Here is a 19,640-nt window from a genome sequence, read left to right as displayed (position 1 = left end):
ATTCTTTAAAACATTTGGAATTCTTTGTGTATTAGACCTTTAAAAAAAGGAACGGATTGTTTATTAATAAATTATTTTACGCATGGTGTTTTAGGAATTGAAATTAGCATTAGCATTTTAGGACGCCCTATCTAAGGATGAGTGTGTAATACTACCCAGGGCCTAAGGGGGTTCTGACCGGGTCCAAGCTATCTTCAGGGATTGGAAGGATCGTTAGTAAACACCTATCTAAAGTGCGCAAGGACCCCTACGTCACCTTAGTGGTATAGATGTTTAAAGGAAGTATTTGGACTCAATATTAGTAAGAGAGGTAGAACCCTAGGATACACCTCGAAAGGCGTAACGGGATGGTTGTACACCATATTCTTTTTTTAAGTCACCTTTTTTAAACGATTCTCGTTTTACACAACTTTTTTTAAGTCATGACTTAAAATGAGAATGTCTATGACTTAAATTGAGAATATTACTTAAATTTAGAATCATTGGGATTTCGTAATTTGTCGGAGAATTTTCAAAATGTATCAATAGTATTTTGTTTAGTTATGTTATAAAAACATTTTAGCATGGTTTTGGAACACCTGGGATGTTCTAGTCCATCCGAAACTTCCGGAAAATTTGTGCAACAGGCTTACCAAAGAAACAAGTCGAAACTTCAAAAGTTTGACCACGAATCCTACCGAGACTACTTCAGTGAGTGTGGTAGGCTACAGTACATTGTTCTAATAACTTATTGGGATGATCTGGGTCATCCAAGGTACTCCCTGGAGTTAAAATCTGTGGGTCTACCGCTGTAACAAGCCAGAGGTCGATGGATTTTGACCCCGGAACATATCCGCATAGCTCCAGTGAGTATGGTAGACTACTTTGCTGATGTGTTGGGCTGACTTGGGTCATCCAAGGACTCCTTGGAGTTATGATGTGGTGGTCTATCATATCTCCAGAAGAGTCCTTGGTCCAGTGTTGAAGATCTGACGACTATGATTAATTTTGCGATTTATCGCTGCCTGTAACACCTCACGAATAAGACTGCTGAGAATAATCTTTATTCTCAAATTGCCACGACTAGCTGTCATTCATCGAGTGTACCACCGCTGATTATAACAACCCATGAATGCTGATGTTAAATGGGGAAAATTATAATCAGATCGCAGCAAGTTGACGACTAAACCGAATCATTCAAATTTTTATTCGTCTCTGCCACAGCCAGCGATCAAGTGCTAGTCGGGAAAGAAGTGATCAAAGCATACTCAGAGGGCCTTTCTTCGGGCAATCGTTATTCGCTCGAAGTGATTTTTTTTTCAACCTTGTCCTTGGATGATCCAGAACATCTCAACATATGTTCCGGGGAAAAAAACCGTCAACCTCTGGCTTGTTACGGCGGTAGACCCACAGATCTTAACTCCAGGTAGTCCTTGGATGACCCAGATCATCCCAATAAGTTGATACAACAATGCACTGTAGCCTACCGCACTCACTGAAGCAGTCTGGGTAAGATCCGTTGACAAAATTTTGAAGTTTCAACTTGTTTCTTTGGTTAGCCTGTTGCACAAAATTTCCGGATGTTTCGGATGGACTAGAACATCCCAGGTGTTCCAAAACCATGCAAAATGCTTTTATAACATAACTAAACAAAATAATATTGATACATTTTGAAAATTCTCCGACAAATTACGAAATCCCAAAGGTTCTTCATTTAAGTCACGGACATTCTTTTTTTAAACGATTCTCGATTTAAACACCCCCATTTCATTGTGTAAATCAAGAATATGGTGTAACATTATTCCTAATTCCAGTATAGTCTTACCAAGTCGCCATGGCCTAGTGTTTGGCATTTTTGCTTACCGATCCAAAGGACGGGGGTTCGAACCCCGCCCCGTCTCTGATTTTTCGTTCATATTCAGCATTTCAAGTATTTCTATATCCTTACTTTCTCGGTGGGAGCAGATGGGAATCAAACATAGAACCATTCGCTTACAAAGCGAACGCCGTAACCATTCAGCCACAGCCGCTCCCATCTACAGATTGTATGGGAAAAGTTATATATGGGTCATTCCATCTCAACTGTGCACGAAAAAGTGCAAATTTGAAAATTACCCTCTCCGATCCTGCTCAAATTTGGCAGAGCTGTTGATACTATCAAAACATTGAAGAATCCCGAATTTCATCCAAATCGGACCACCCGCTCCATTTTTGTACCTCCCCAAAAAATTGACTTTTTGGCGATTTTTGACCAAACCTCCTAGTTTCAAACGGCGATAGCTGAGGAACCACAAATCTCAGAAGGTCGGTCTTAGACTCAATTTTGAAGGAAATTGGACGTAGAATCCATTTCCGTGATCAAAATTTTGATTAATTTATTTTTTTCTACCTGTATTGCGCAATTGAAAACTTTAAACGGCCGTATCTCAAAACACCCCAACTTATTTTTTTGATTTGACCTCACCATCGTGTTCCCCGGCCAATTTTACAAAAGAATCACTTATCGACAGAAATGAATATGTTTCGTTCCAGAGATATCGAATTTTAAAGTTTAGTGTTTTCTAGATTACCTACATCAGCTTCATTCGCCGCATCTGCTAGAAGCATACAGGCGAGCTGATCAATAACTGCTACCTGGTGTTCTGGGAGATGATTAATTTAATTTATATTTTTATAATTTTACGCAAATATTTATTCAAATGGCTAATAGGGAAATTCTCGTATGTTTGCCAGGTTAAGTCCTCGCTCCTAGTTTCATCCAATTTGCTCATTTTCACTATTTGAACAACAAAATTTGCAAAACTTTTGATAGAAACTTGCTTGTTCACTTCTCATTGAGCTATTTATCACTCGATTTCAGTTGAAAACGCTTTTAATAAGCTATGGCAACATTAGAGGAACGCTGAAATTAGATGCTGTTCCCTACCTTGATCAATCTATTTTTGTGAAAGGAATATTTATTGGGTTATTTTGAATGCACCGTTTTTACGTGTTGCTAACCGTTTTAGAGTACCTTCGAGGCCATGACTAGGGCCTTTGTCATGGGCGGTAGCAAAATAGTGCCATTCAGCAAAACCCCAAAACCTGCTTTATTATTATTATTATTATTATTATTATTATTATTATTATTATTATTATTATTATTATTATTATTATTATTATTATTATTATTATTATTATTATTATTATTATTATTATTATTATTATTATTATTATTATTATTATTATTATTATTATTATTATAGTTTATTATTGACACTTTGCCATAATTTGGCAAATCTGATTTATGGTTTAAAAGATTGATCATATTAAATCAATTTTTATATTGTGAGCCAGCTCCATTTGATTAAATGATGATTTTGGTCAAGGTACATTTAATAAAAAAATCCTTATACGTGAGGACAGCAGCCGTATTGTGTTCCAAGAATCTAAGAATTAAAGAAGAAAAAACTGTAGTTCGGACGGTGTCAAAATCATCGCAACTAAATTTGGGGAATTAGCCACTTTGCAGCAGATCAAACTTTGTTATTTTCTTAAATTTTTGGTGGAGTATGAAAAGGATTTCTGGAAGGTATCCAGAAATCCTTTTCATACTCCACTTGAGTACAACGTATAAACAATTTTTTTTCATATGTTTTACTCAATAATGTATCGTGCACTTATTGTTCAGTGTTACTAACAAGATTTCATTTTCCTACTCGCTTCGTCGGATTCCAATTCTGCCCTTAACTGTGTGTCGTTATTGCTCTGTCCTATGGGTTAGCACAGAAATTCACTTCATTTTTTTCTTGAGCAGATACACATTCGCGATTAAACTTCAGTTTCCTACAGTGTTATACAGTTATTTTTTGCCCAATTTGATAAAGATTATTTATGATGAAATATTATTTCAATAAATGACCAGGTAGCAGTTATTGATCAGCTCGCCTGTGTGCTTCTAGCAGATGCGGCGAATGAAGCTGATGTAGGTAATCTCGAAAACACTAAACTTTAAAATTCGATATCTCTGGAATGAAACATATTCATTTCTGTCGATAAGTGATTCTTATGTAAAATTGGCGGGGAACACGATGGTGAGGTCAAATCAAAAAAATAAGTTGGGGTGTTTTGAGATACGGCCGTTTAAAGTTTTCAATTGCGCAATACAGGTAGAAAAAATAAATTAATCAAAATTTTGATCACGGAAATGGATTCTACGTCCGATTTCCTTCAAAATTGAGTCTAAGACAGACCTTCTGAGATTTGTGGTTCCTGAGCTATCGCCGTTTGAAACTAGGAGGTTTGGTCAAAAATCGCCAAAAAGTCAATTTTTTGGGGAGGTACAAAAATGGAGGGGGTGGTCCGATTTGGATGAAATTCGGGATTCTTGCATGCTTTGATAGTATCAACAGCTCTGCCAAATTTGAGCAGGATCGGAGAGGGTAATTTTCAAATGCTGTTCCGCTTCAGATGGAATGACCCATATATACCACATATATACCACAAGACGAAGTTTGTCGGGTCAAGCTTGTTATTGTTAACAATTTAACAATTTAAACTTTTGTAATTTAATTAAAACAGGTGCTTAAAAGCAACTACATTCAAGAAAAAAAGTCATGGATGTGAAAAAGTGTATTTATGCGAAAGTAGAGAAAACAAAGATTCAAGAACAAATAAGAAATTGTGAATTTACGAAATCAAATGTTGTCAACTTTGCAAGTCTAAATATCGCCATGGTAAAGCTAATAAATTGCATTGATTAAATCAATTGAAAAAGCTAATCTTCAATTATTTTTAGAAACCTTCCTATTATACACCAACGCACACTAACAAAGTTGATTTTTTTGGAACTTGTGAAACAAGCTAAAAGAACGAATGTGGAATTCATAAGGTATTAACAGAAACATTTTTTTTTTTCTTTATGCATCATTTTTCTAAAATATGAATGAAAAATTATCAATTTTCGAATATCCTGAATTCTGCTTTTCTCACTGAGGCAAGGCCGTCAAATCGCTAGAAAAGTCAACTTTTTGTTTAAGCCTTCCGGACTTGTCCTGAACCCTCATTTAATTTTTAAAGATCTTTCTAAGCTATCTGACCGAGCCACGTAGCCCAGTGGTAACGCTTCCGTCTCGTAAGCGGTAGATCGGGGTTCAAATCCCGGCTCGGACCAACACAACTGGTGATCTTTTCCCTTCTGGAATCGATTGCTTAGTAAAGGGAAGGTAGTGTATCTTCACAAATTGGACCTTATCACGACACCTTAGGGAGGCGGCCTATGGAATGTTAACATTAACCTTAGTTAACATTAAGTTGAGAATGAAACTGCCACTGAATCCGCTTTGTAAATGCCGGCCCAGATACTCTTCAAGGGTGTTCCCCTCAGGAACTGGGAAAGATTTACTTTACTTTTTCTAAGCTATAGAATTTTGATTTTATGGGAGTTAACGCGTTTAGTTTGACAGCCTTTTTAAGCCTTTTTAACGCTAAATGTAGTTATTTTCTGGAGAAATGTTTTCCAGTAATGCTTTTAAATAATGATTAAGGCCTCAGAAAATGGTTTCGTCGAAAAATCAGATGACTATTTTTAAACCACCGGCAGTTGCGTACGTGTATTTTATTATTTGCGCTTGAAATAAGGTAAAGCCATACTAGTTTTGATATTTGATGGTAGAAGATTCCAGGTTGAAATGCCTCTAACGAATAATAAATGACTATAATAGAATAGTGTTGAGGTATATTAGGAATTGTTAAGATCTGGATGATCTCAAATGAATTAGATTGGTACTTATAATTAGGTTCAACTGCTATGCTTTGCTATCTTGTCGCACCCGCCATTTCGACGTTCCGAAAAAAAACGCGTTTTATTGTTTGACCTTGAATAAACAAAAACGAAATCACGAAATGTAAACAATAACAAACACGTTTTGTTTGGTTGACCATTATGTGCATTGTCCCGAAGTTTGGTTGAAGTTGGTTACTGGAGTGGAGGATTTCGGTCATTCGATTTTTTTTTTGTATTTTTTAATCTGACTGAAACTTTTTTGGTGCCTTCGGTATGCCCAAAGAAGCCATTTTGCATCATTAGTTTGTCCATATAATTTTCCATACAAATTTGGCAGCTGTCCATACAAAAATGATGTATGAAAATTCAAAAATCTGTATCCTAAAAGTGAAATTTTGATAAAGTGCAACGTTTTCAAGTTATAGCCATTTTTATGTAACTTTTTTTCAAAATAGTCGCAGTTTTTAATTTTTTTAAATTAGTGCACATGTTTGCCCACTTTTGAAAAAATATTTTTGAAAAGCTGAGAAAATTCTCTATATTTTTCATTATTGAACATTGTTGATACGACCCTTAGTTGCTGAGATACTGCCATGCAAAGGTTAAAAAACAGGAAAATTGACGTTTTCTAAGTCTCACCCAAACAACCCACCATTTTCTAATGTCGATATCTCAGCAACTAATGGTCCGATTTTCAATGTCAAAATATGAAACATTTGTGAAATTTTCCGATCTTTTCGAAAACAATATTTTCAAAATTTTCAAATCAAGACTAACATTTCAAAAGGGCCAAACATTAAATATTACGCTCGAGTCGGGGTTCGATCCCCCGTCCTTTGGATTGGTAAGCTAAAATGCTAACCACTAGGCCATCGCGACTTGGTTAGCTATTACTGGAATTAGGAATACTGTTACCACCATCAACTATATACGCGCTGGGTCCTTGTCCATTTGACAAGGGTTCGGAAGTTCTAAATAACGTTTGAATCTGGTTGGTCCAAACGTTCTTCAGGGCGGGGCTTGTCGACATAGCTGAAGTACCTCGCGCTCGGCTAGCCAGCGAAGAATTGGGTCACCGAAGCTCGGCAGAGCTAACACCTTCCAAATGCCTATGAGTTATTTGCATGTATAGAATGAGAGCTAAAAATACATGGAAACAACTCAATTTGTAAGAAGCGACCGCGTGGTCCCGTTTGGTTGGTTGCACACACACACATCATTTTTGTATGGACAGCTGCCAAATTTGTATGGAAAATTATGTGGATAAACTAATTATGCAAAATGGCTTCTTTGGGCATACCGAAGGCACCAAAAAAGTTTCAGTCGGATTAAAAAATACAAAAATTAAAGTTGAAGAAAAAAGACCGATTTCGTAGAGAATTGCTCTGTAGTGCTTTTCAGTTACGGAATTTGACAAAGTTGTGTATGAAGGACTTGTAGAACACACCAAATCGAACAACTTTGCTGAACATAGTGTTAATTTTTGATGAATACAAAAAAAGTTACAACCAAAAATGCGTTAGGCAAACAAAAGCATCGCGAACCATTAGTCCTGAGGTCTGAAATCTTCTTGTAACTTTTTGCGTATGAATTTTACAGCTATACAATGTTTTGAAGAAATGTTGCTGTTGGTGAGTTCTACAAATGCTTCGAACACCATTTTGTCGAATTCCGTAACTGAAAAGCACCACAAACGAAAAATGTGCCGCGAACCAAAAATGAGCGCCGCGATGGTTGACATCACTGCTGGAGTCCCGAGTTATAATAACAAATTTTTACGGTAGTCTAACTTGTACGTGCGTCAAACGCGTTCTGACCTCAAATCCCTTTGGCCAATTGTCGTACTTACATCAATTTTCAGGGACAAGATATTACAACAAGATTGCAATTTCGTTCATATGACAAAAATACGCGGAGCTTTTTTGGTTTTTATCGAATATCTCAGGCTTGAAATCGAATTTTGGGGATCTGTGAAGGTCAAAAGGTGAAGCATTGTGAGCCGCACAAAATGGCGTTCTTAACTCAATTTGGCCCAAAATGCACGTACTACAAGTTAGCATGATGGCGACGAAATGATTTTGTAAGGAAGAAATCACTAACTTAGGTGGATTGAAAAGGTTTTTGCCTTCCTCACCTTACGGAGGAATGGTTATAAAATCACTCGAAAAATGAACATCTTAAATCGACCTCGTAGACCCACTTAAACTTATACCCATCGCGCGTGTCTGGAAGTGAGTCCATGCACCGAAACAATGCACTCAATTATCTCTGGACTGGCATAACAGATTTGGATCGTTTTGGTTTTGACAACCCTATCTACAGTAAAGTGGGTCTCGTGGCGCAGGGGTAGCGGCTTCGGCTGCCGATCCCGATGATGCTATGAGACGCGGGTTCGATTCCCGCCTTATCCACTGAGCTTCTATCGGATGGTGAAGTAAAACGTCGGTCCCGGTTTCTCCTGTCTCGTCAGAGGCGCTGGAGCAGAAATCCCACGTTAGAGGAAGGCCATGCCCCGGGGGGCGTAGTGCCAATAGTTTCGTTTTTTATCTACAGTAAATTAATGTAACAACCACCTTAATGTGGATTAAGAACGTATTTTTGTTTTATTAATTTGAAAAAATCAATTGCACAATATATTTTTTGAAATGCCGCATTTATCATTTTATTTCAATTTATTCCCAACTCAAAAAGCTCTCACAGTTAACGCATTATGTTTCAATTAATTTTCCGTTTCCATCCCGTTAATTTCGCACAGCTTATCTTTTATTTTTGTGCGAATGAACCAGTTTTATTATGTATTCTCTGTGTGTTTAAATGACCTCTCTCTCGTGCTGTTTGCCAATCCGGCGCAGGCAGGTTGTCCAGGTCAGGGTTACCCGAGCATTTCGTAACAGAGCCATTGTTGGCTGCGTCAGGTCAGCTGAACATCCGCCGCGCCGCTCTCTTCTGGTTGATGGCCACGCGAAGTGATGGGTGCGAGATACGTGTGCGGTACACGTGGGCTTCCTCTGCTGCCACGCACAGGTTGTATAGGAAAGGGAACTGAGGCCGAGGTTGTTTGTTGTTGGCAGCGATTTGCTCCACTTTGTCGGAACATTACTTTTTGTACGAGAGATTCCGCAGAATTGCTTTCGATTTTGTTGTTTCTATTTTCTTCTATGTGCGATCTACCCGTTTTTTGTTGCAATTTTGCAATGCAATTATTGTACATTTAAACCAACATTAAAGCTTGGGAGAAGCACGGGCCTTCTTCTGTGCCCCTTCTCTTCGTAATACTACACTCAGTTGTCGAGAATGACTTTAAACTGAGATTTATCTTATGACATGAAATTCTACTGCGTTTTAAAAAATTATCAAATTTTGAACTTTTTGACCAAACTAAATTATAATAGAATCATTCATAATTCACGTTTTTCCTTTAGCTTTTTATCTAGATCACGAATCCTGTTATACTGCAACCAAGAGTAATATTGTGGCACATTTTTTCCTAGACTCCCCGTTTCGGGTCTCGGTTTTGGAACGCGAAATTATGTACATGTATGAATTAATCGGTGGAATTTTAATTGGCATTTGGAGCCCATAGTCTTCCCTTTGGGGTCGCTTTTGTTTTTGCCTCTCAACCGCCACCGCCGCCCTGGCTTCATGGCCATGGTTTTCCCGATTTGTGAGCACCAACCAACACACCCCTTCTGCTTCTTGTGGACCGCGGGCTCGGTGTGATTGACGCTGCTGTTAAGGAATTTATGTTTATTTTCCGCTTGCCTGCCCATGCTGATGTAACTGCTGCGGACTGACTGTACTTGAGCCGTGGGTGCATACAACAACTTCGTTCTATTTCTCTGCACTGTGATATTGTTTTCCACGTAGTCGCTCTTAATAAACTATGACTGATTGTTTTTTTTTCTCTTCTGATTTCTTCCAGGTGAGTAACGCATCATCACACATTCAGGCGTCATTATTGTAATGGAAGAAGGCAGCAATCGCAAGTATTTAGAACAAACAAATTATTCTGAACATCAACCATCATAACGACTACACTACACTGCATAATTTAAAAAGGCATTCAGATCTAGTTAATCTGAAACAAAACAGAAAGAATCCAAATCTTCAATTTTTAGAGGGTTAGCAATTGAAGTAAGAGCCACGATAGAATGCAAGACCGCTTGCAAATTTTAACACCTTATATAACAAATTTGAAAAAAAAAACACAAATTTCATCAATTTTCCTACACATGTAATAAACATGTGACTTTTTTTGATCAAGCTCAAATTTGGTGGAGCTACTGATACTATAAAACATGTAAGCATCTAGATTTTAAACCAAACCTTCTTTTTTTTTGGCACCATCCCAAAGTTTTGCAATCTTTGCCAATTTAAAAAAAAAACTCTTTTATTAATTGACCATATCTCGGAAACAGAAAATTTTGCCTGGATTCGATGATGTTCTAGTGAAGCAACAGCATATTCGATGTATATTCGGTTTGTCGAATGCTTTGAAGTACTTTGGTGAGACTTTTCCATTTTTTTTGCTAGATAATTTATATTATATTCTATTTATCAAATGAAATATCCTTCCTACCCCACCCCATCTTCCATGTCCTTAATCCAAATTCCACCCTCTCCTCCCTTTTCACCCTCCTAAAAAAAATAATTACCTGCCAAATTAACATTTGCACACCAAGCCACAACTCATTCGAAGCGTTTGGTATGGTGTGTCCACGCATCCTTCCTCCTCTGTTGATTCTGTGAAATGTGATCCGTTCTCAGAATCTGTCTTTGCGGTTTTGGGGCGTAATCTAACCACAAGTTTGTCCAGGATGCTTTCTTCGGATTCGCTGCGCTTGTGTTCGATTATATTAGATTAGATTAGATTATATATCTCGGAAACAAAAAATTTTAGAATTGAAAGGCGTCATCAGATTTTTGATTGGAATCAAACTTCGATGCATTTTGCGCAATTGAAAACTTTACACGCTATTTTCTCATTTTACATAAGATTTAAAATTTTACATAAAACCTCATCGTCGTGTTCCCCAAACGGTTTTACATTTTCGAGACGAGATTTGTCTGATCACGCCTTCCGTCGGATGGGGAAGTAAATTTTGGCCCCGGTCTAACCTAGAGGGTTGGGTCGTTAGCTCAATCCAGGTGTTGGAGTCGTCTCCCTGGGTCCTGTCTCCGTGGAGTCACTGGTACACAGTTAAACTCACAATCCAAAGGTCGTCAGTTCTAATGCCGGGGTGGATGAAAGCTTAGATGTAAACAGAGGTTTGCAATTGCCTCAACAATCAAGCCTTCGGACACCTAGTTTCGAGTAGGAATCTCTCAATCGAGAACGCGAAGGCAATGCTGTAGAGCGATAAATTTGATTTTTTTTTAATGTTAATTCGTCTGGAGAACACGATGGGACTAGAGCGTCCAATTTCCCGGGGTTACAAAATTTCCGGGAAACGGGAAATTTTCAACAAATTAAGAAATGTAAATATGTAAATATCTTATTTTCAAATGATATTACAAAAAAAAACATTAAAGAAGGTTGTCCAAAATAAAATAGTTTATATTCATTTCATAACAGCCTAAGTTTTGTTGTCCAACATATAAGCAAACTATATTCCTAGTGGTGAATGCTTCAGAAATAAATATTATTTGAATGAAACCTTGACATGAAATTTACAGACAAGCTGATTAGTTAATATGAACAGTAGATGGAAATAAAAAAAATCAAATCTCCAATTACTATTTTTTGTATAATTTCAAAATATTGGTGCCAAAAAGGTAGGAAAATGTATACTTCTGCTTGTATTTCGGGAATTCCCGGGAAATTTACAAATTTCCCGGGAAACGGGAAATATTTTTTCCGGGAATTCCCGGGAATTTTTTTTCCCGGGACGGGAAATTGGACGCTCACATGTATATGGAGAAAATTGCATGTAAAGTTTTCAATTGCACTAAATGCATCAAAGTTTGGTTCTAATCGAAAATCTGATGACGCAATTATATCCAGCGTCCAATTACTTTAAAAAACAACTGTCGAGTTTTTCTTTATTTTTTTTTTGTTTCCTACATTTGGCCATTTTTATACAGATGTTTTTTTTTTGGAAAAATGTCGAAATTCGCAAAATGTTGGGTCGGTGACAAAAAAGAAGGGATGGTCCATTTTGGTACAAAATCAGGATTCTTTTATGTTATGATAGTGTTGATATTGATATAAATTTGATCTTGATCAGAAAAAGAAACATTTTTTTGTGTTGTTGAGGTAAAATGACCCTTATCTATAAGTGTTCAGTTTTAAATTTAGAAAAAAATGAACCATGTGATTTAAAACTTTTTCCATAGTTCCAATTTGTATGAATGCATGTTTACGATTTTGGAAACTCATCATTTACCGTGTATTTAGGTAAAAATGATTCTCTAGCCTTTTGGGCCTTCTGCCTATTTTGAACAAATCCCTCAAATGTAAATCACTTCACCAAGCCCAGCCCAAATCCTCAGTATGAAAATGAATCTGGCCGCACCGGACATTCGTCCACCACCGACCAGTGACATGGCGTGACAACGCGTCTGTTCCGCCGTCGTCGGCATTGATTTGCTCTGCTCAGCTCAGCCCGGGACCTAGTTTCAAGCCTAGTTTAGTGATTTACTGCAACTCGGTGCAACATTCGATCTTGTTCTCGGCTGGATGCATCACCTTCGACGCAACGGTTGTCCCACCTGGTCGTTTGTCTCTGGATGTTGTGTCGATGGACAGCACGCATCCAGGAAATGCAATGTACTCTCGCAGTGGGTTGCTTTGACCGAGTGGCAACAAAGTGTCTATTCACACCTCGGTGCGCAGCGTCACCTACTTTGATCATGACGTACTGGGTTGTGTCACATTCAAGGCAAAAACAGCTGTCCCAATTCGCCCCAGATGACGGTGCATAAAAAGTGTAGGTCAGTTTTCAGAATCATTAAATATGCACACAATTTGTAAGTTTTAGGCTACAAAAATCTTTGGAAATTTTTTGTGTAATATTTACGAAAACTCTATTAAAAACTTATAGGTTTCAATATGTTATCAGATTTTTTTTTTCTTTCTAAATTGTTCGATATTCAAATCAATTTTGATTGTGTACTTTTAAACTCTACAGTATTTTTTGAAAATGATTTTTGAAGCATTGCTTCAATAAATAAAATCCTTTTTTAACACATTTATCTATCTTTTCAACGAAATCATACACAATTTTATTACTAAATCATTCATAACTGTGGTGAAATTTCAACCGTTTCCTCAAAACTGTCGCCATAGAAAGTGAAGACATACATTTGCATCGGTAATTATGGAGCAACTTATCTGTGTGACACAGTTTCACCAGTAGTAGGTTAGTTTCCAAGAAGCAAAAATGAAAAAAAGTGAGACCCAAGCCTAACGCCACTTTAGTCCAACTTGCCTCGGAGCAGATTGCGTAAACTAGATTCTTCTACGCGAACCGGCTCGGCTGGCCACAGGTGAAACACAACACTTCCACTCTCTGGCGCCGGTTGGTCAACTGCCGCAAATCTCGGCTCTCTGTAAAGTCACGTGCTGAAGAAAGTGATCCAGTTGTTTAGGGGCGGGGTACAAAAAAAAATGCAATCTGCAGGCAATGGACGCGTGGCCTTAAAAAACTAATGAATATGTTTTTTTTTAGATTTGAGCGAAAATCGAACCTCTTTTTTAACGTAAATGTTTATAAATAAAATCAAGCAACAAAACTCTATTTTATTTTTCCTCCGATCCGGCATTTTTTTTTTTTCAAGATTAATGTCTTGCAATCTGCATTCTATAGCGATTTAATTTATAAAAATCACTTAGGGGTTACTCTTCGATGAGTGTGTAATTTACCATAGTTTCTGCACTACAGTCCAGACTCTATTATCTGAAAGCCTTGGAAAAAAATAATTTGGGACCATCCATAAACCACGTGAACACTTTTTTGGGAATCTGTTGCGCGGCCAGAATGACGGTGAAGAAATATTGCAAAAATGCAATTTGTTATTTCATAGACAATAAACTATTCAAATTTGACTACAATGGAGTCTCAGAACTCGGATTTGAAGTTAAAAGTATTGTCAGTGGGGGTGAGATTAGGTCAAAGTGTTTTTTTACGGATTTTACAATTTCTCATTCTCTTCTTGATGAAACTTAATTCTTTTAAAAGGGTTGTGTAGGTGACATCTTAAGATGACTTTGCTGAAAAAATCTCGTTCCTAGAACAAATCCTGTCACTTTGGCAGCTGTTTAAAGTTGAAGTACGTTTTGGCCAAGAATGACCTCTCGAAAAATCAACCTTTTTATATTTTTGTTGGAATTGCTCGAAAAGTATCTAAATGTTGAAAATCTTTACTCCAAACATTGTAGCATGTCAATACGATTCCCTGGAACAAGAAACACTGTTGGATGACTTGTTTTTACCATATCTTTGTATTTAAGCATCATTTTAGTTTGACCTGTCCTTGATTCGATCATTCAAAGGCCGATACAAACCTTCGTATAATCGAGGCTTCGGATAAGCAAGTCTGGACTGAATTTTTCACAGTTTTTTGTCATAAGGGTGAAAGAAAAGGTAATTGAGAAGTTCATTATTTGTGGATAGCTTTTCTTCAGCAAGAAAGTTAGACTAGAAACCAATCTAAGTTTTTAAATCAACAGTTTGGAAACGCGTCCGTACATTCAAAGCAGCATAAACCACAAAACAGATTTTCACACCATAATGTCCAAGTGCACCTCTCCAACCCAACTTTGATTGTCGTGGCGGCTTTTTGTTGTGCCTATCTGGCAACATCAAACCCCCAGATACTAAAGGTAGTGGTGGGCAGGTGTTTAGTAGGTTGTTGTACCGCTATCCGTATTCGGACTCAACACACCTTGGTTTGTTTGGTCCACCAAGCAGTTGCTGCTCCATGACAGAGCAATTCTCGATATGGCAAAATGTGAACGCGTCAAGGTTCGCGCACTCTGATGATGAACGAGTCGAAAAAAAAAACATACAATTGTACACATGTTGTACAGATCTCTGGCGCGATGTCCTCATTGTAGGTCGTTCCACCTTCACCTGTGTCGATGATTCTGATGAATTACCCACGAGTTGATCGATCTGCCAAGTGCTAATCAAATTTACAAATTGTTGGCCACGTGAGGGCGAAGATCGTCTGACCTGATCGGATGATCATTCTTTGTCGTTTTACTTTTTATATCGCAACTTTAATGTTGATAGGTCATGATTTGGTGCCAAAAAAAAAGGTACAAACTCTGTGGTCACCTTTTTGGCACCATCTCGCGGGGACCAATCTACGTGACGAATTCCATCGACGACCACGACGAGGGGGTTCGCCAAAAGAGGCCATTGTGCCATCGCGAATTGCGGAGCCCTCGCTGTCTGGAGACAACCCCCTGGGCCTTAAAAGTTTGGCAGAGTTGCCGTCGTCGTCGAATTATTCTACCGTTACGCTAACTGTACAGCAAGCCGAATGAATTTAAAATTCATGAAACGGCATTTAAATGTGCCATGTGGTTTAAAAAGCCATTCAAGCAAATTGTTTTTGTTTTATTTTTTTCGCGCCAAAATGTGTGTCAATAGGATAAAATGTGTGCGCACCAGCAAAACTCTGTCTGCCAGTTTGTTGAATCGGTGGACCACAGAGCAGAAACAACTACTTAATTGGATGTAATTACACGTTCCAGCCAAAAAAAAACGCCAGCTACCACAAATCACAATTTTAAAGACATTACTCAACGATGCAACGACGCTGGTAAAATATGTTTGTGTGTGCCCAAACTCATGTTTTATGTAATGTGTTGTTGTTGGTGTTCCGTCGTGCCTAAAGTCCAAAAACGGTAGCGACTGAAGAAAATTCACTTTCCGCATGTTTTATCGCACATTTCCGTTTTCTTTTACACTTGTACCTGTGGCTAGACAGAAATTGATGGGGGCTACGGGAATGGAGAAAAGACTGGAGGGATAATTATCCTTTACCTTAAAAACTGAATGTTTTGTTTTTTAGCGGCACCTGCTGAGCACAATTAAAAAATAACGCAGATTTTAAGTGGGAGCGTATATTTGAGCGCTCCACAATAATAATAATGTTTAAATTCCATTTCAATTCAGTTCAATTGGCACACGTAAAATCAGAGATGTGGTATTTCTATTGGTTGAAGTGTAGACTGTAGATACTCGCCCTTTTTATTTTAATGTGTAACAAAAACTGACTGACAAAAATTAGAAACAATCTAGTTAAAAACCAGAATCTGATTTTTCTTGGGTGACACCTGCCTTGGAAACGAACCTGATTTTGTAAAATGAAAATCGGAAAACGGAAAAGTAAATGGGATCTGAGGGTCTCCCGAGCAAAAAAAAGCACCCGAAAAATTACCTAAAAATGTAACAATGTTATATGTTATACTGCCTTAGCCAAAGCGTTTTCAATCTTACCACCTACTATCACAATGTCTGACCTTTTGATCCCCAAAATTCAATTTTAATTCTGAGATATTCAATAAAAAACCAAAAAAAAACTCCATGCATTGTTGTCGCTCTTTATGTTGAAGAAGTTTCAATTCTGTCGTGCAATCATGACACACCCTGAAAATGTCTGTAAGTGCCGCACTGGCCAAAGAGATTTCATGTCAGAACGCGTTTGACACACGTACATGCCCGACTACCATAAAAATTTGTAATTATTACTCTGGACTCCAGCAACAATATTCAACCAAACTTTGGAACAATGCCCAGAATGTTTGTATTGTTTTGAATTAACGTCAAGTTGTTGACCATCAAATGGAGCGGAAAGACGTGTGTTTTTTGTCTTTTCCACCAAAATCGAACCGAGGTAAATACAGTCCGCTGTAATTCGATTTAACTAGGAACAACTTGTTTGTTATTGTTTACATTGCGTGCTGTTTTTTTTCGTTTACTCAAGGTTAAAACGCGTTTTTCTCCAAACGTCAAAAGCGACGTGCGACAAGATAGCGCGACAACGTCGATGTGTAAATATCGACGAATTAGAATCGCGGATTTTTTTTATGCTGTACTGTACGTTGTAATTTCACCAATAATGATAATATTTTTAAAAGAACTCAAACTCAAACAATATGATTAAAAATGCAAGAAAAAGCATTTCAAGTTGCTTTCTGTTAATCAGACTTCTATTTCAGCTTAAAACGATTTAAAAAAAAGGTTTGTAAAGCGTTATAACATTACCATAGTAACTGCAATTGCTGAATGCTGTACCGATCATCTGAATTGTTTAACTTTTATTGTTGATTACATAACACCCGCTGCTGCGACAAGTGAAACTTACGACAATGCTAATTATTTTTTTCTTTTTTTTTCTCTCCTTTCTCTTGCATTTTCTCTGCGGCAACAGGCGACGAGAAAGGTGTCAAAACGTGGATATTTATTCGTGGCACCCGACTGGGACTTTAGCAATCCACTCTACAGAACAAAGGTAAGTTACGAACCGCGTTTGTCAGAAGGTGGTGTTGACGGCAACTGAATTGTTATTTCCACCGGTGTATTTGCATTTTTGTCTTATTTCTATCTCCATCCACGTCAAAACGTGCCCCAGACGACCGACGGGTTCCATTTCTCTATTTACGGCAATTTATTTTTGCTATTTTTCCTATTTTTTATTCCCAACTTGTGTTTGACTTTCAACGCGAACGGATTGTTCAGGTCCGCCTGGAATATGCTTATCCCAGCGCAATGGGAAAATCCTGGATTTAGCCCTGTCGGCCAAGAAAGGGGGAATTAACTTCAACCGCTCACCAGCACACAATCTGTGTCTGTGGACTTGATGACTTTCCTGGGCAGACGACGACGACGGTATCAAAGAGAATTAATGTTCATGCTGCATGTGTTTGCTCACCACTTGCTGCTGCTTGCTCTCAGCCTAGGGCGAGAAAAGGTGCAAATTGAATCATTTTATTTATTTCATCGCGCGCGCGCGCTCTGCACTGTTCACAACTGACGACTGGCGTTCAGGCGCAAACTGTGATTTAAGTGCTGTGATATAATCTTAGACAAACAGCTGGATTTATCGTTTCGAAAGAGAACTCTCCCGGGTGGGGAGCGATGATCTCTGCAAGAAAATATTAATTTGATAAAGTTTCTCAAACTGGTTTTCTATCAAATTGAAAAACTCTTTTCTTGAAAATTAATACAGCGTCTTCAATTCAACCAATTCAAATACGAAAATTTTGCTACCCAAACATGTATGGATTATTCCAGGTCAACTGAGTACACTTTTGGACTCGACCTTCACCGATTTGGACCAAGCTTGGAGGGAACGTTCATCTATCGATAGTTAACAGAAATCCCAAGTTTGGTGCTGATTGGACCATCCCTCTATTTTTGGCACCGCGCTCTTTTATGTCGATTTTCTAGAAAACTTTTTTTTCTTTTAATCATAACTTTGAAACTATTTGAGCAAAAGACTTTCTACAGGTTTTATTTTACAGAAAATTGTCCAAGGAATTCGATAAAAATGAAATATTAACCCTTAAATGCCCACTTATATTATATTTTGTAACCAGTGGGTGTGTTGTGGGAGAATTCCGGTGACACAGAGGCAGGGGAATGCGTGTGTTCGTGGATAGTGAGACGAGTCGGTTTATGTCTCCCGTGTACGGACGCAGCCATTTCCGTACTAAAGCGCCTATAACGAGGAGCAGTTCTGCTAGCCACCACCAGAGGGCCGAGGATCAACGAATGGGCGGCCATTGGGGGTGGCGAAACTGATGATGATGATGGGCGGGTTTTCCAGGATTCGCCGGATCAGAGGTTCGCGGGATGAGGCCCGGATTTTCATCGGCCATTTGCCCGGTGTATTGAAGTGCGACAAGTCGCGAAAGCCGTCGTAGCTTCGACTACAGCTCGACGGAGTGTTGTGAAGTGCCAGTGCCAGGAAGCGGTCAAAGGACTTCACGGAGGACAGAGGAGACTGGGAGAAGCGAGAACTCCAGGAACTCCAGGTAATTCCCCGCGAACCCTCCCACAACCCTGATCTGTGCCGCGAGTGACCAGACTAGATAGGACCGCCATTACAATCCCCCCCCCCTCATCTCATCCACAGAACCCCTTAGTCTAGGACTAAAGTTCGCGTAGCTTCGCTACGGAACATCCCTCGGTTCGGTCGTGGTTCCACCCAACATCCGTGACCGTGAAAGTCACCGTCTACCGTCGTCAATTGCGGTATCGACGAGCAGCGACTAGCCGACATCGCTAGATCGTCTGCGTCCTCCATTTTGGAACCCCCGAACCGCAAGCCACCCAGAGAACCACCTGGTTCCGAAAGACCTGTCCCACGACTCAAACCCAGCGCCGGAAACCGGGCAATTCCCACAGAACTTCGGTGACGTGGAAGCTCGAGTCCGTCACCATACTCGAGGGCGCGAGGGACAGGCACACGAAGGGGACAGCGAAGTCTGCAGCAGCAACCACAACGACGCCGGGACGCCGGCGAGTTCAACGTCCACCCCAGGCCAGCGAGCAGCAGAACGAGACGGCCGGAGGTCGGTTCCGGAGATCCGGAAGCAGAGCAGCGGCAGGCGTAGCTGAGGGGCCCCTTATCAGCAGAAGATCCACCCACGGTATCCGGGAAGAAGCAGGTCGAGGTAGGAGGTAGCCTGTAAGGAAGTGGGATAGTGGGAAAGGATAGGAGGTCAGGTAGAAGAGGAAGCCGGTGCAATAAAGTGACGTCAGAGAATAAACCGAGGAGTTTATCTTGAAGCGACACATTGTGTTTTCCTGCCTCGTGAGCATGAGCGCATGCCGACCCTTGAGAGAAATTGGGAGTCATTCGGACCTCCCACAACCCTCATTGAGTTTTATGCTTCGATGCCCTTGCCTGGTAGCATGTAACTATAAGGCCGCGCAAG

The 19,640-nt window shown here is 39.1% G+C and overlaps 1 protein-coding gene across 3 annotated transcripts in view; it reads left to right on the top strand.

Moving 5' to 3' along the window:
• LOC6041325 (protein outspread) overlaps window positions 1-19,640 on the top strand; it is a 302,805-nt gene that overhangs the window by 145,910 nt on the left and 137,255 nt on the right. For all 3 annotated transcript variants that reach the window (XM_038254900.1, XM_038254899.1, XM_038254901.1), the window contains exon 2: window positions 17,129-17,209. In XM_038254900.1, the coding sequence (XP_038110828.1) occupies window positions 17,129-17,209 (81 nt within the window). The remainder of the gene's footprint in view (window positions 1-17,128; window positions 17,210-19,640) is intronic.

Source organism: Culex quinquefasciatus, chromosome 2 (assembly GCF_015732765.1).
Source record: "Culex quinquefasciatus strain JHB chromosome 2, VPISU_Cqui_1.0_pri_paternal, whole genome shotgun sequence".
In the NCBI taxonomy this organism is placed as follows: Eukaryota; Metazoa; Arthropoda; class Insecta; order Diptera; family Culicidae; genus Culex; species Culex quinquefasciatus.
This window is presented reverse-complemented; position numbering and strand designations above follow the sequence as displayed.